The sequence below is a fragment of the Perognathus longimembris genome, chromosome 4 (genome assembly GCF_023159225.1).
Source record: "Perognathus longimembris pacificus isolate PPM17 chromosome 4, ASM2315922v1, whole genome shotgun sequence".
In the NCBI taxonomy this organism is placed as follows: Eukaryota; Metazoa; Chordata; class Mammalia; order Rodentia; family Heteromyidae; genus Perognathus; species Perognathus longimembris.
Genome location: NC_063164.1, coordinates 53,490,239 through 53,502,360, shown reverse-complemented (window position 1 = coordinate 53,502,360; position 12,122 = coordinate 53,490,239). Strand labels below are relative to the sequence as shown.

The 12,122-nt window shown below is 41.6% G+C and overlaps 1 protein-coding gene across 1 annotated transcript in view; it reads right to left on the bottom strand.

The window, feature by feature from the left end:
- Nucleotides 1-4,452: 4,452 nt before the first annotated feature.
- Nucleotides 4,453-12,122, bottom strand: part of Fastkd1 (FAST kinase domains 1) — a 30,836-nt gene continuing 23,166 nt past the window's right edge. The window contains exons 11-15 of the mRNA XM_048345277.1: nucleotides 11,286-11,417; nucleotides 10,397-10,510; nucleotides 6,962-7,100; nucleotides 5,597-5,711; nucleotides 4,453-4,616 (exon numbers count right to left, since the gene is read on the bottom strand). Coding sequence (XP_048201234.1) covers nucleotides 4,521-4,616; nucleotides 5,597-5,711; nucleotides 6,962-7,100; nucleotides 10,397-10,510; nucleotides 11,286-11,417 — 596 coding nt within the window. The 3' untranslated portion in view covers nucleotides 4,453-4,520. The remainder of the gene's footprint in view (nucleotides 4,617-5,596; nucleotides 5,712-6,961; nucleotides 7,101-10,396; nucleotides 10,511-11,285; nucleotides 11,418-12,122) is intronic.

The window sequence follows — 12,122 nt, the reverse complement described above, 5'->3', positions numbered from 1 at the left end:
TGAGATCTGAGGATCTAGGTTCAAAGGCAGCCCAAGCAGGAAAGCCCATGATAATCTTATCTCCAATAAACTACCCCCACCCCCACCCCCCAAAAAAAGCCACAAGAGGAACTGTGGCTCAAGTTGTAGAGTTCTAGCCTTGAGCAAAAAACTGCAAGGACAGTTACCAGGCCCTGAGTTCAAGCCCCAGAAAGGGGTTACAAAAAGGACTTAACAATCAATCAGGAGATTGCTTTTGGGAGAGAATACTAACCTAGATAGAAATGAAATTCTTCTTATGTTGGGATCCAGCCTTTGGACTTGACGGGGGACTTGACGCCCTTCCCCCAAGCCCTAGAGGAATGCAGAAGCAGGCTACGGTTCTCTGGGTCCAGAACCAGAAGAACCGGCTTTGCACCCAGCCCCAAACTCTCTCACTAGCCCAGGTGCCTCCCTGTCTCGCCCTGGCTCCGCGCTTTCGAGTGACGTTAGTTCAAGGGGGTCATGTGATAGCTCTCAGCCTATCGGCATCCTGGCCAATCGCCTTCTCTCGCTATCATTTCCCTTTATACCCGCCTTAATAAATCAGATTGCTCTGGAAGCTTCTCCGAGACTGGCTTACGCCTGGCTTTCTTTATCGGTAAGGAGGTGGGCAAGCGTTCTCATTAGGCCGTGCCCACGTGAGGTCAGTACTGACCCCTCCGCCCCATCCTGGCTATCTGCTGGCCGCGTGACCAGGAGAGAGGACGAGAAAAGGGGGTGGCGAGAAACCTAGCTGAGCCTTGATCCCCACTCCGGGAGAGGCGACTCGAGCCCGACATTCTTAGTGTTTCTTTGGGTGTGGTAGGGGGGAAGTGATAAAAATGTTCTGACTATACACTAAAAATCACATTATGGGGGCTGGGGATATAGCCTAGTGGCAAGAGTGCCTGCCTCGGATACCCGAGGCCCTAGGTTCGATTCCCCAGCACCACATATACAGAAAACGGCCAGAAGTGGCGCTGTGGCTCAAGTGGCAGAGTGCCAGCCTTGAGCGGGAAGAAGCCAGGGACAGTGCTTAGGCCCTGAGTCCAAGGCCCAGGACTGGCAAAAAAAAAAAAAAAATCACATTATGTGTGTGTACATATATGCATGTTAGGATGAGAGGAGCATGTGGCTGAGACATCTGTCTCCCATTGGCGGCTAGCTAGGCAAATAGCAAATGTCTTCTTCCCTCTCCGACTACTCCAGGTGAGCCGCATGCTTGGTTTAAGAGGGCAGCCTCCCCCTACCCACCCCACTTCTTCAGTCAAGTGTATACAAGTAGCTACACTTCCCCACTAAAACTTCCAAACAAGCTCTCAAGAAAACCATTTCAGTCAAGCAGGCCTACCGGAGAGTAAGAAATTTAGTGAGACATTAGACTATATGTAACAGTAAGTGTAAGACATGCCAGGGTCATTTAATCAAGGTTTCCAAACACTTATAGTACATGAAAATTTATGTCCATTATTTATATCCGAGACAATTTATAAATATCAGTATAATTATTTTATTCTAAAAGCTACATAGTCCCACAGTTTAACTTACTCAAGGTTTTAGTGACATTTGCTTGAGAAATGAATAATATTCAGGTAATGGATAACTGGACATTTAGGATTTTGTGTATCTTCCAACATAAGTGAATATCATGAGGGAATTTAAGGGGAAGGGTGGTTAGAAGGAGATGTCTTTTGCATTCTTAATATTCTGATTCTATTTTTCGCACAAGGTTTTATGGGGTTCCCTTGTGTAAAAGTCAATTATCAGGACTCAGGACGAGGCAAAGCCACTGGATATTTTAAACATATACTTCAGAGGTTGTGGGGGGAGAGCTGTGGGATTCATGAAGTCACAAGGGCCCCAGGCAGCTCTGCAGCCACCTCTGTGTAAGGATACAAGAGGGCTGACACAGACAAGAGCCAGACACAGAATCTACCAGCACCCTGATCTGGGCCTTTTCAACCCCCAGAACTGTGAAAGTAAGTACCTCTTGCTCACACCACACAATCCATAGTATTGTTATTTCAGGCCAAATTAACTAACATTCCTTTTTTGATAGTTGGATTGTAACATCCTTTAGGGCTAAAAATTCTGTGAATTTATTTTTCCATGTGCCAAAAGCTAAGGTTCAGCTGACATCAACTTGCTACAAGTTAATTTTTTTGTGCCAGTCCAGGGTCTTGAACTCAGGGCCTGGGCACTATCCCTGAGCTTTTTTGCTCAAGGCTAGCACTCTATCACTTGAGCCACAGCTCCACTTCTGGCTTTTTTTTTTTTTTGTAGTTAATTGGAGATAAGAGTCTCACAGACTTTTCTGCCCAGGCTGGCTTTGAACCATGATCCTTAAATCTTAGCCTCCTGAGTACTGAGTAGCTAGGATTACAGGTGTGAGCAGCCAGCACCAGGCAAGAACACATATAGCTTTTAAGCTATGCTTATGATAGAAGGCACTCTGGCTACCAACTGTGGAACAAAGTTCATTTACAATTTAGAGGATGCAAAAGACAGCTAAGTTTCAGATGTCCTTCCTCCACCTACCCACCCTGCATATCACAGCACAGATGGCCTGAGGGTAGTTCCTTTCACTGTAGCTTCTCAAAGGGCACAAATATTATCACTGTTAAAAGATGGAGGTGGAATTACACCAACACAGTTGATTCATGGTAACTATTTTATTAGGAATGTGTCGTATGACAAAGAAAATAATTCCTTTAACACTGAAGGATTAGACTAAGTCAAGATTGGCCCATTCAAGATACCACCCCATTTCTTTGCTTCCAAAAGAAAATTCATGCCTCCTCCTCTCTTCTGAAAACAGGCTTTCACAGCTAGCATTTCTTTTCAGGCTACTGATTATTTTCTTGTTGCTTTTCTTCTGCTCTTTTTCTTCTGCTGGAGTGGAGGTAGGGGTATAACTCTACAAGCCACATCCCCAGTCTTCTTATTGCTAAATTTAGTAGGCATTTCCCAGACCTCAACTTACCTGACCTATCAGCAGTAACTGATATAATTGCTCACTTCTTGATTGTTTTGTTTTGTTTTTTGCCAGTCCTGAGGCTTGGACTCGGCCTGAGCACTGTCCCTGGCTTCTTTTTGCTCAAGGCTAGCACTCTACCTCTTGAGCTACAGCGCCACTTCTGGCTGTCCTGGAACTACAACCTTCTCAATCAGATCTTTCACATGATGATAGGCACACACCACTGCACCCAGCTATGGATTGAGATAGGGGCAAAGGGGGGCTGCTCATGAACTCTTCTGCCTGAGCTGGCATCCCATGTCTCAAGTAATTAGGATTAGAGGTGTGATCCCCTAGTACCCAACTTCTTTCCTGACCTTTTAATCTTAGAGTGCCCAACAGCATAGTCCAAAGATATCTCCTACACTCGCCCTATTCTTTATTCATACCTTAAGTGGTTTCTTCCAGTCTGTGGCATTAGATACCAATGACAACTTTCAGATTTATGTCTGGAGCCTGGGCTTTTCCCTGACCTCCAAACTCAAATACTGAATCATTTTTATTTGTACTTAGTTGCTTAAAAAGCATCAAGAGCTCACGATCCTCTTAGACCCCAGGCCATCTCTCATATTGCTCTTCCCATAGGCATCCCTATCCCATTTAACGACAGTGATGTCTTTCAGTTGCTCAGAGCAAAACTTTAGAATTATTCCTGACTTGTTTTTCTTATACCTTATCTCTATCAATGAGAAAATTCTGTAATTTCAAAATTCATTTATAAATCTGACTCCTCCTTATCACCTCCACTGCTACTACTATCTTCAAGATACCATTCAGGATTATTAACATGTCCTTTAAATAGCTACCCTTCACTTCTTGCTTTCATGTGCTCCACTGAAGTTAACTCAATAGGGTAGCCAGATTGGTGGACTTCAAATGTGAGTTGTCATTCCTTGCTTAAAACCCTACCACCTTCAGAGTAAGCAGCACACCCCTTACTTTTTATTATACTCCTGCCGCACCACCCACTTGTTCTGCTCCAGCCACAATGGATCGGTGGTGTTCTCAAACACACCAGGCATGTTCACATCTCACAGAGTATGTGCATCAATCACTTTTTAATTGAGTCTAAATGAACTGAACAATTCATGGGGGGGAAAGGGAAAGGGGAATGAGGGACGAGGTAACAAACAGTACAAGAAATGTATCCAATGCCTAATGTATAAAACTGTAACCACTCTGTACATCAGTTTGATAATAAAAATTTTTAAAAAATTGAGTCTAGGGGCTGGGGATATGGCCTAGTGGCAAGAGAGCTTGCCTCGTATACATGAGGCCCTGGGTTCGATTCCCCAGCACCACATATACAGAAAACAGCCAGAAGTGGCGCTGTGGCTCAAGTGACAGAGTGCTAGCCTTGAGCAAAAGAAGCCAGGGACAGTGCTCAGGCCCTGAGTCCAAGGCCCAGGACTGGCAAAAAAAAAAAAAAAAAAAAAAATTGAGTCTAGTCATTTAAAAAATGCAAACATGACATACCATAAATCATTTTAATTAATAAATACAATCATGATTTGTCTGTTCCAAATACATGTTCTCTCAGGTATTTTATCCGGGCATCCTTTTGGGACATTGCCATAGAGTTCCATTCAAAATAAGGGATCTGTAAAATAAGTAATGTAGTTTGAATCAAAGTTTTAAAGCAGCTACAAAAAACAGCCAAGGAACAAAACAAACAAACAAAAACAGGGAAGACCTAGTATTTTAAAGTAAATCTGTGGGACCCCTAAGAAATGAGTTTACAGAAGCACAGCCTTTGCACATTAGTGGAAGCCAAAGCAAGTCTGTCTGCCTTCCTGGCATTGTCTGAAGAGCTTTTTCTTTGCCTCCTCCTTCATCTCTACAGTACCAGCAGTGGACATTTCCCACATATCCTTCCACATTCACATTAGCCTTTTCCTCCTACAACTCCAGCAGGTTTTTCCAAAGACAATAAAAGAAATGAGGATTTTTTTTCTTATTTTACTAAGAACAAAAAGGTATTTGTTTCAGAGGTACTTTAAAGTAGCTCTTTTTAACATAAAAGTGGCAATTCTGAAACCTTCAAGTTGAAGCAAAATGTATAGTCAATGTCTGGGCTTTCTGTTTGGTTGTATTGTTTTGGTTTGGTTTTTTGCCATATTGGGGTTTTTAATTTAGCCTCATGATTACGAGGCAACTGCTCTACCACCTGAGCCATGCCTCCAGCCCTTTCTGTTTTAGTTGTTTATTTGAGTAGGGTCTTAGGATTTTGCCCCGGAAAGATCGCAGACTGCAATCCTCCTGCCTATGGCTTTCCGAGAAGCTGAGATACTGCCACTTATTGAGATAGGAGAGTCTTTAACGTTTTGCCCAGCTTGGTCTCGAACTATGATCTATCTGATCTCTATCTTTTCAGAATCTGGAATTATAGGAAGGAATGAGACACCATGACTGTCCTTGTCTGGTTTCTTATTTTCTTTTTTGAGACAGTCTTACAGTGTAGCCCAGGCTGGCTTCAAATTTGCGTTCCTCTTGTCTCAGCCCCCCAGCGCTATGATTACAGGCCTGTACCACTGCACCTGACTGTTGGGTTTTCTAAAGGCTGAGTTACATATTTCATACCTGAATGACGTGGTAGCCCAAAATTTCCAGATGTCGTTTTTTCATAGCAGACTTTCCTTTTAAGTGAGGGAGATTTCTACAAAAAGCTCTTGAATCCAAAAATTCAAAAGCAATCCTAAATAAGACAAAAATAAGCATTTACTTCTAAAAGAAAAAGGAGAAAATGTATAATGACAAGCCTTTCAAGAACAAGAATGAACCTTTTTCATTTCTTTTTGTTGTTGTTGTTGTTGTTGTTGGGGGAAGGTATGGAGATTTAACTTAGAGCCTCATGCGTGTCAGGCAGGTAATTCTACCACTTGAGCCACACCTGCAGTCCCTCTTTGTATTGATTATTTCCTTGCTTCTTGCCCATGATCATTCCTGGGCTATGATACTATTATCTGTGCTTCCCTGGGTTGCTAGGGATGAAAAGTGTGCACCACTCCACCCAGCCATTGTGCTTCTCTTGTAACTGGAGAACTGGAATATGTCACCATGCCCAGACACTGATTGAGATGGAATCTCAGGAACTTTTTTTTTTTTTTTGGCCAGTCCTGGGGCTTGGACTCAGGGCCTGAGCACTGTCCCTGGCTTTTTGCTCAAGGCTAGCATTTTGCCACTTGAGCCACAGCGCCACTTCTGGCCATTTTCTGTATATGTGGTGCTGGGGAATCGAACCCAGGGCCTCATGTATATGAGGCAGGCACTCTTGCCACTAGGCCATATCCCCAGCCCGAAATCTCAGGAACTTTTATGCCCAGGCTATCAATCTACTACCCCCCCATCTCTGCCTCCCAAGTAACTAGGAATATGAGCTTGAGCCATGCACCTGGTTAAGAATGCATCTTTATAAGCTAAAAAGAAAAAAGGCAAACATATAAATTATTTTCTACTTAAGAAAATAGCAATCACACCTATTCATTTAAAACAAATTATAGTGAACTATCTCCCTACTTTCATCTGTTTCTTTGTCCAAAAACATACTTATGTGTTCTCTATATAAGGGATTTACACATTGAGATAAAGCAACAAAGCATTAAGTCTAACTGGGAACATGAGGTACAAAACTAATACAGAATAGGAGGTGACTAAGTGCTGTCTGAAGGTAGAATTTTGGAAGCACAAAGGAAACCAACAGGATTTCCTTCCAGTTGAGGACAAGCAAGTGAGGACTTCCGATAGAGAGGCTGCTAGGCTTTGGACAGGTGGAGGTAGGATAATGAGAGAGGAGGCAAAGGGAAGGCTGAGATACACAAGAAGACTACATGAGCTATATGAGGAGAAGGTGCAACCATACCCACTGGTCCTTGATAATAAAGGTCATACATAACCAAATGCCTGATTTAATAGTTAAATAAAATCTGAATATAAGAAATCAATTACCTTTCAGCTCCCAGGGGAAGCAATGATCCAACTCTTTGGGTACTTGGTTCCGAATACATGCCTGGTAGTTTCCCCACTGTTATATTACAGTTTCCATAAGGAAGAGGTCTTTTTCTTTTATCCAGGAAACACTCAAAATCTTAAAGAAGTATAGAAATTAATCATGTAAATCGATACATTCTTTTTGTTGGTGGTGGTGGTCATGGGGCTTGAACATAGGACCTGGGCGCTGTTCCCCAGCTCTTTTGCTCAAGGCTAGTGCTCACCACTTTGAGCCGTAGCTCCACTTCGTGTTTTCTGGTGGTTAATTGGAAATTAGTCTGACGGACTTTCCTGCTCAGGCTGGCTTTTTTTTTTTTTTTTTTGCCAGTCCTGGGCCTTGAACTCAGGGCCTGAGCACTGTCCCTGGCTTCCTTTTTTGCTCAAGGCTAACACTCTGCCACTTGAGCCACAGCGCCACTTCTGGCCGTTTTCCATATATGTGGTACTGGGGAATTGAACCCAGGGCTTCATGTATACGAGGCAGGCTCTCTTGCCACTAGGCCATATTCCCAGCCTCAGGCTGGCTTTAAACTGTGTGTGATCCTCAGATCTCAGCCTCCTGAGCAGCTAGGATTACAGGAGTGAACCACCAGTGCTTAGACAATACATTGGTTTTTTGTTGTTGTTTTTTTTCTTTTGCTAATCCTGGGGCTTGGGACTCAGGGCCTGAGCACTGTCCCTGAGCCTCTTTTTGCTCAAGGCCAGAACTCTACCTCTTGAGCTACTGCGCCACTTCTGGCTTTTTCTGTTTATGTGGTGCTGAGGAATCAAACCCAGGGCTTCATGCATGCTGGGCAAGCACTCTACCACTAAGCCACATTCCTAACCCCAATTAATACATTCTTATAGAAAAAATTTTAAGACAAAAATTTTAAGACATTTAAAAAAGATAAACCTCCTTAGTTACTCAACTTATTTTATAAGATCTGGTCCACAATACCTGTCTTTGAAAATCACTCAGTAAAATCTACGAATGAGCATTAATAAATAATATATGAAAAGAACTATACTATTCCAAATTGCACTAAAAAATTATTTTAGCCAGGCGGAAACAGAGCTGTGGCTCAAAGTGGTAAAGCAAAAGCTCAGGGATAGCACCCAGGCTCTGAGTTCAAGCCCCAAGACTAGCACCCAAAAAAGAACAGAAATTATTTTAAGCTAGGTGTAGTAGCACATAGCTTGAATTGTAGCACTTGGGAAGCCGAGGTCTCCAGTTTGGGTTAGCTTAGTCTACACTGTGAGACTGTTTCCAAAAAAAGTCTGACTTTAGTATCTTTATATCTTGGTATCAGTTGGAGGAAGCTAAAACTATTGAAAGTAAAGGTTTAAGCATGTATATATTGTACATAAACTAACAAAATTAGTTGCAATAGTAAGTTGGTTCTATTCTGTGGGGCTTTAAAATTTAATTTCTTAACTACCACATATTAGAATGCAAGGGCATCTCATTGTAATAATTCCATACATGAGTACAAGTTCATCCCTTTGTTTATATTCCTCCCTCCTCCTCCCTTTTCATACAATTTAATGGGTTTAATTATGATGTCTTTGTATATAGTTAAGTCATAGCACAATCCTTCAGACATTAAAAATTATGTTCAATAAATATATTTGTCCATGTACAAAATAGTCACAAAATATTCCAGATGCTGGTGGCTCGGTGGCTCACGCTTGTAATCCTAACTACCCATGAGGCTGAGATCTGAGGATGGCAGTTCAAAGCCAGCCCAGGCAGGAAAGTTTGTAAGACTCATCTCCAGAAGTGGCACTGTGGCTCAAGTGGTAGAGTGCTAGCCTTGAGCTGAAGAGCTCAGGGAGAGTTCCCAGGCCCAGAGTTCAAGCCCCATGACCACCACCACCACCAACAACAACAAAAAAAAGCAAGGAAGAGTTGATCTGAGCATCACAGTTCAACGCCAGCTGGAGCAGGAAAGTCTATGAGACTCTTATCTCAAATAAACTACTAAGAAAAAGCCAGAAGGGCCACTATGACTCAAGTGGAAGAGCGCTAGCCTTGAGCACAAAGAGGCTCAGGAACAGTGTCCAGGCCCTGAGTTCAAGCCCAGGACTCCCCACCTCCCCCCCCCCCCAAAAAAATCACAAAATCTTAAAGTTTCAAGTGCTATGACCTGAATGCTTCCTCCCTAAATTCACATATTGAATCTTAATCACCAGTGTGCCAGTTGTAAAAGGTGGGGCCTTCCTAATACTAGCATTAGCAACCTTACAAAAAAAAGGTTGAGGAGAACACACTAGGCCTCCCTTTCCCCTCTGCCACACAAGGAGACAACCTTCAAAATGCCACATGGGAAGCAGACACAGGGCTTGTACCACAAACAACCTGCTGACGGCAGACTAGGGATAGAAATCTGGATTTTGCACATGCTAAGCAAGCACTCTACCACTGATCTTCCCTCTAACCCTAAGTGTGTTTTTGGTTTTTAATAACGTAAACAATGCTTCTGACCTATAGATTTTTGTTGCTGCTGCTGTTTTTATTTTATTTTTCCTAGATTAAACCCAATATGTTGAATATACTAAGCAAGCATCCTAACATGACTTACACCCAGGACCTGATCCACAGGTCTTTTTTTTTTTTTTGCCAGTCCTGGGCCTTGAACTCAGGGCCTGGGCCTGAGCACTGTCCCTGGCTTCTTTTTGCTCAAGACTAGCACTCTGCCACCTGAGTCACAGCACCACTTCTGGCTTTTTCTTTATATGTGGTGCTGAGGAATTGAACCCAGGGCTTCATGTATGCGAGGCAAGCACTCTTGCCACTAGGCCATATTCCCAGCCCTGATCTACAGGTCTTAATCACAACTAGTCAACTAACCATAATTAAGAAATGTATGTGGGCTGGGATGTAGCTCAGTGGCAAAGCACTTGCCTAGCAAGTGCAACGTCCTGGGTTCGATCCCCAGTACCAAAAAAGAAAAAAAAAAAACACAAAAAAATACAGTTAAAAAAAAATGTATGTTGTTGCAATTATACTATATTCCTGTACACAAATGAACCAATTAAATCTTAATTTTAAAGATTTATATGTACTTTCACATAAGAATGACAATGAGAATTAGCACATATGAATTGCAATTCTGATGGGACTGGGATTTAATAACCCTACTTAAGTACTAATTACATGTATTTAAGACATGTTATTTTCTATGCTTTTGTCTTCTCTTTTCTCTCCTGTATTTTCCACATACAATGAATATGTATTGGTACTAGCGTAAAAGAAAACAGTATATTGCTCTAGTTTTGTCTGTTTGGAAATTTTATAGCAATTTTTGAAATAAATTTTAAACTTCTCTTTTTAAAATTCAATTGATTAGATGATTCTATTCAAGTCAGTCTGGTCCTCTGAAAGCAATCAATTATCTACTAACAACTTACCAACTGTGTAGTAGTAAGGAGAAAGATTGGAAGCTTTCACGCAATTGACTCCTCCTAATATGTCTGCTAACATTCTGTAAATCTCTTGTTGTGCTGAACTCATATTGCCAATATCTTAAAGAAAGTAGAAATAATTAATCTACTGAACTGGTTTTTAGAATGATGATCATTCTAATTCTACAAACTGAAACATGAAGATTGCTAATTCCCACTCATGTTTCAGTGTAATACCATATGTAAGACACTAAATTTAACAAAAGATAAGTACTTGCTCTCAAAAAAAGAGGTTTAATATGCTAACTAAGGAATTCCAGCTGGGGAACTAATCCCAGCAAGTGGGTACCCAGATAGGAGGGACAGCCTGGTCATAGCAAACCTAGGTCTCAGAAAGAGAGAGAGAAATGTACCCACTGCCTTACATATGAAATTGTAACCCCTCTGTACATCATTTTGACAATAAATAAGTAATTATTAAAAAGAGAGAGAGAAAAAGGAGGGAGGAAGGGAGGAAGGGAGGGAGAGAGGGGGAGGGAGGGAGAGAGGGGGAGGGAGGGAAGGAAGGAGGAAGGGAGGAAGGAAGGGAGGAAGGAAGGGAGGAAGGAAGGAAGGAAGGAAGGAAGGAAGGAAGGAAGGAAGGAAGGAAGGAAGGAAGGAAGGAAGGAAGGAAGGAAAGAAGAAGGAAGGAATTCCTGTAACACAAATCCTATCTAAAAAATTCAACAGGGCATGGATCTCTGGGAGACCCTGTGTGACATACTTAGGTTTAATGATAAAGAACAATGTATTATTTAGCAATTTACATTAGAATGATGATCATTCTAATTCTACAGTGCAATGTAAATTTACTTTAAAACTAAACTTCTCTTTCTTACTAAAAGAAAACTCAAACCTTTATTAAACTGTTGTTGACAAAAACGTTCATGAAACCATGGAATTTCAAACTCAGGGCACTCCAGGCAGACTGCTCTATTTAACTCCATTAGACGAAACTGGACTCTTGTCCGTAGAGATGAAGGTAAAACTGAAATTAAAAATAAAATATCGGATTTCAGTAACTTAAAACTAGCAAAGACAACATTGTTTGCACCACTTATCCCCACTTTGGACTGATATTTTCATACTCGTATTAAAAATCACTTCACAAATACACAAATGCTTTACATTTTGAAATTAACACATTCAGTAGCATAATTAAAACCAACTTTTACATTATTTTTATCAATTATGAATGTAAAACTACTACATTTTTTTAAAAAGTACCAATAAAACTAAGAACATGGCTCAGGGAGCAAAGCACCTGCCTAGCAAGCATAAGATCTTGAGTTCAAACCCTATACAGACAAAAAACAAAAGCTAACAAGAACTTTCACTGCTCTAATATTCCATATTTAGGAATTTATCCTAAAGAAACAATGATCCATGTATAATAATTATTCAGGGGCTAGGAATGCGGCTTAGCGGTAGAGTGCTTGCCCAGCATGCATGAAGCCCTGGGTTCAATTCCTCAGCACCACATAAACAAAAAAAGACGGAAGTGGCACCATGGCTCAAGTGGTGGAGCACTAGCCTTGAGAAAAATGAAGCCAGGGACAGTGCCCAGGCCCTGGTTTCAAGCCCCAGGATACAGACACACACACACACACACACACACACACACACACACACACACACACACAGTGTGTGTATACAATCTATTTTATTTTAAAATACACTGATATAGAAACAT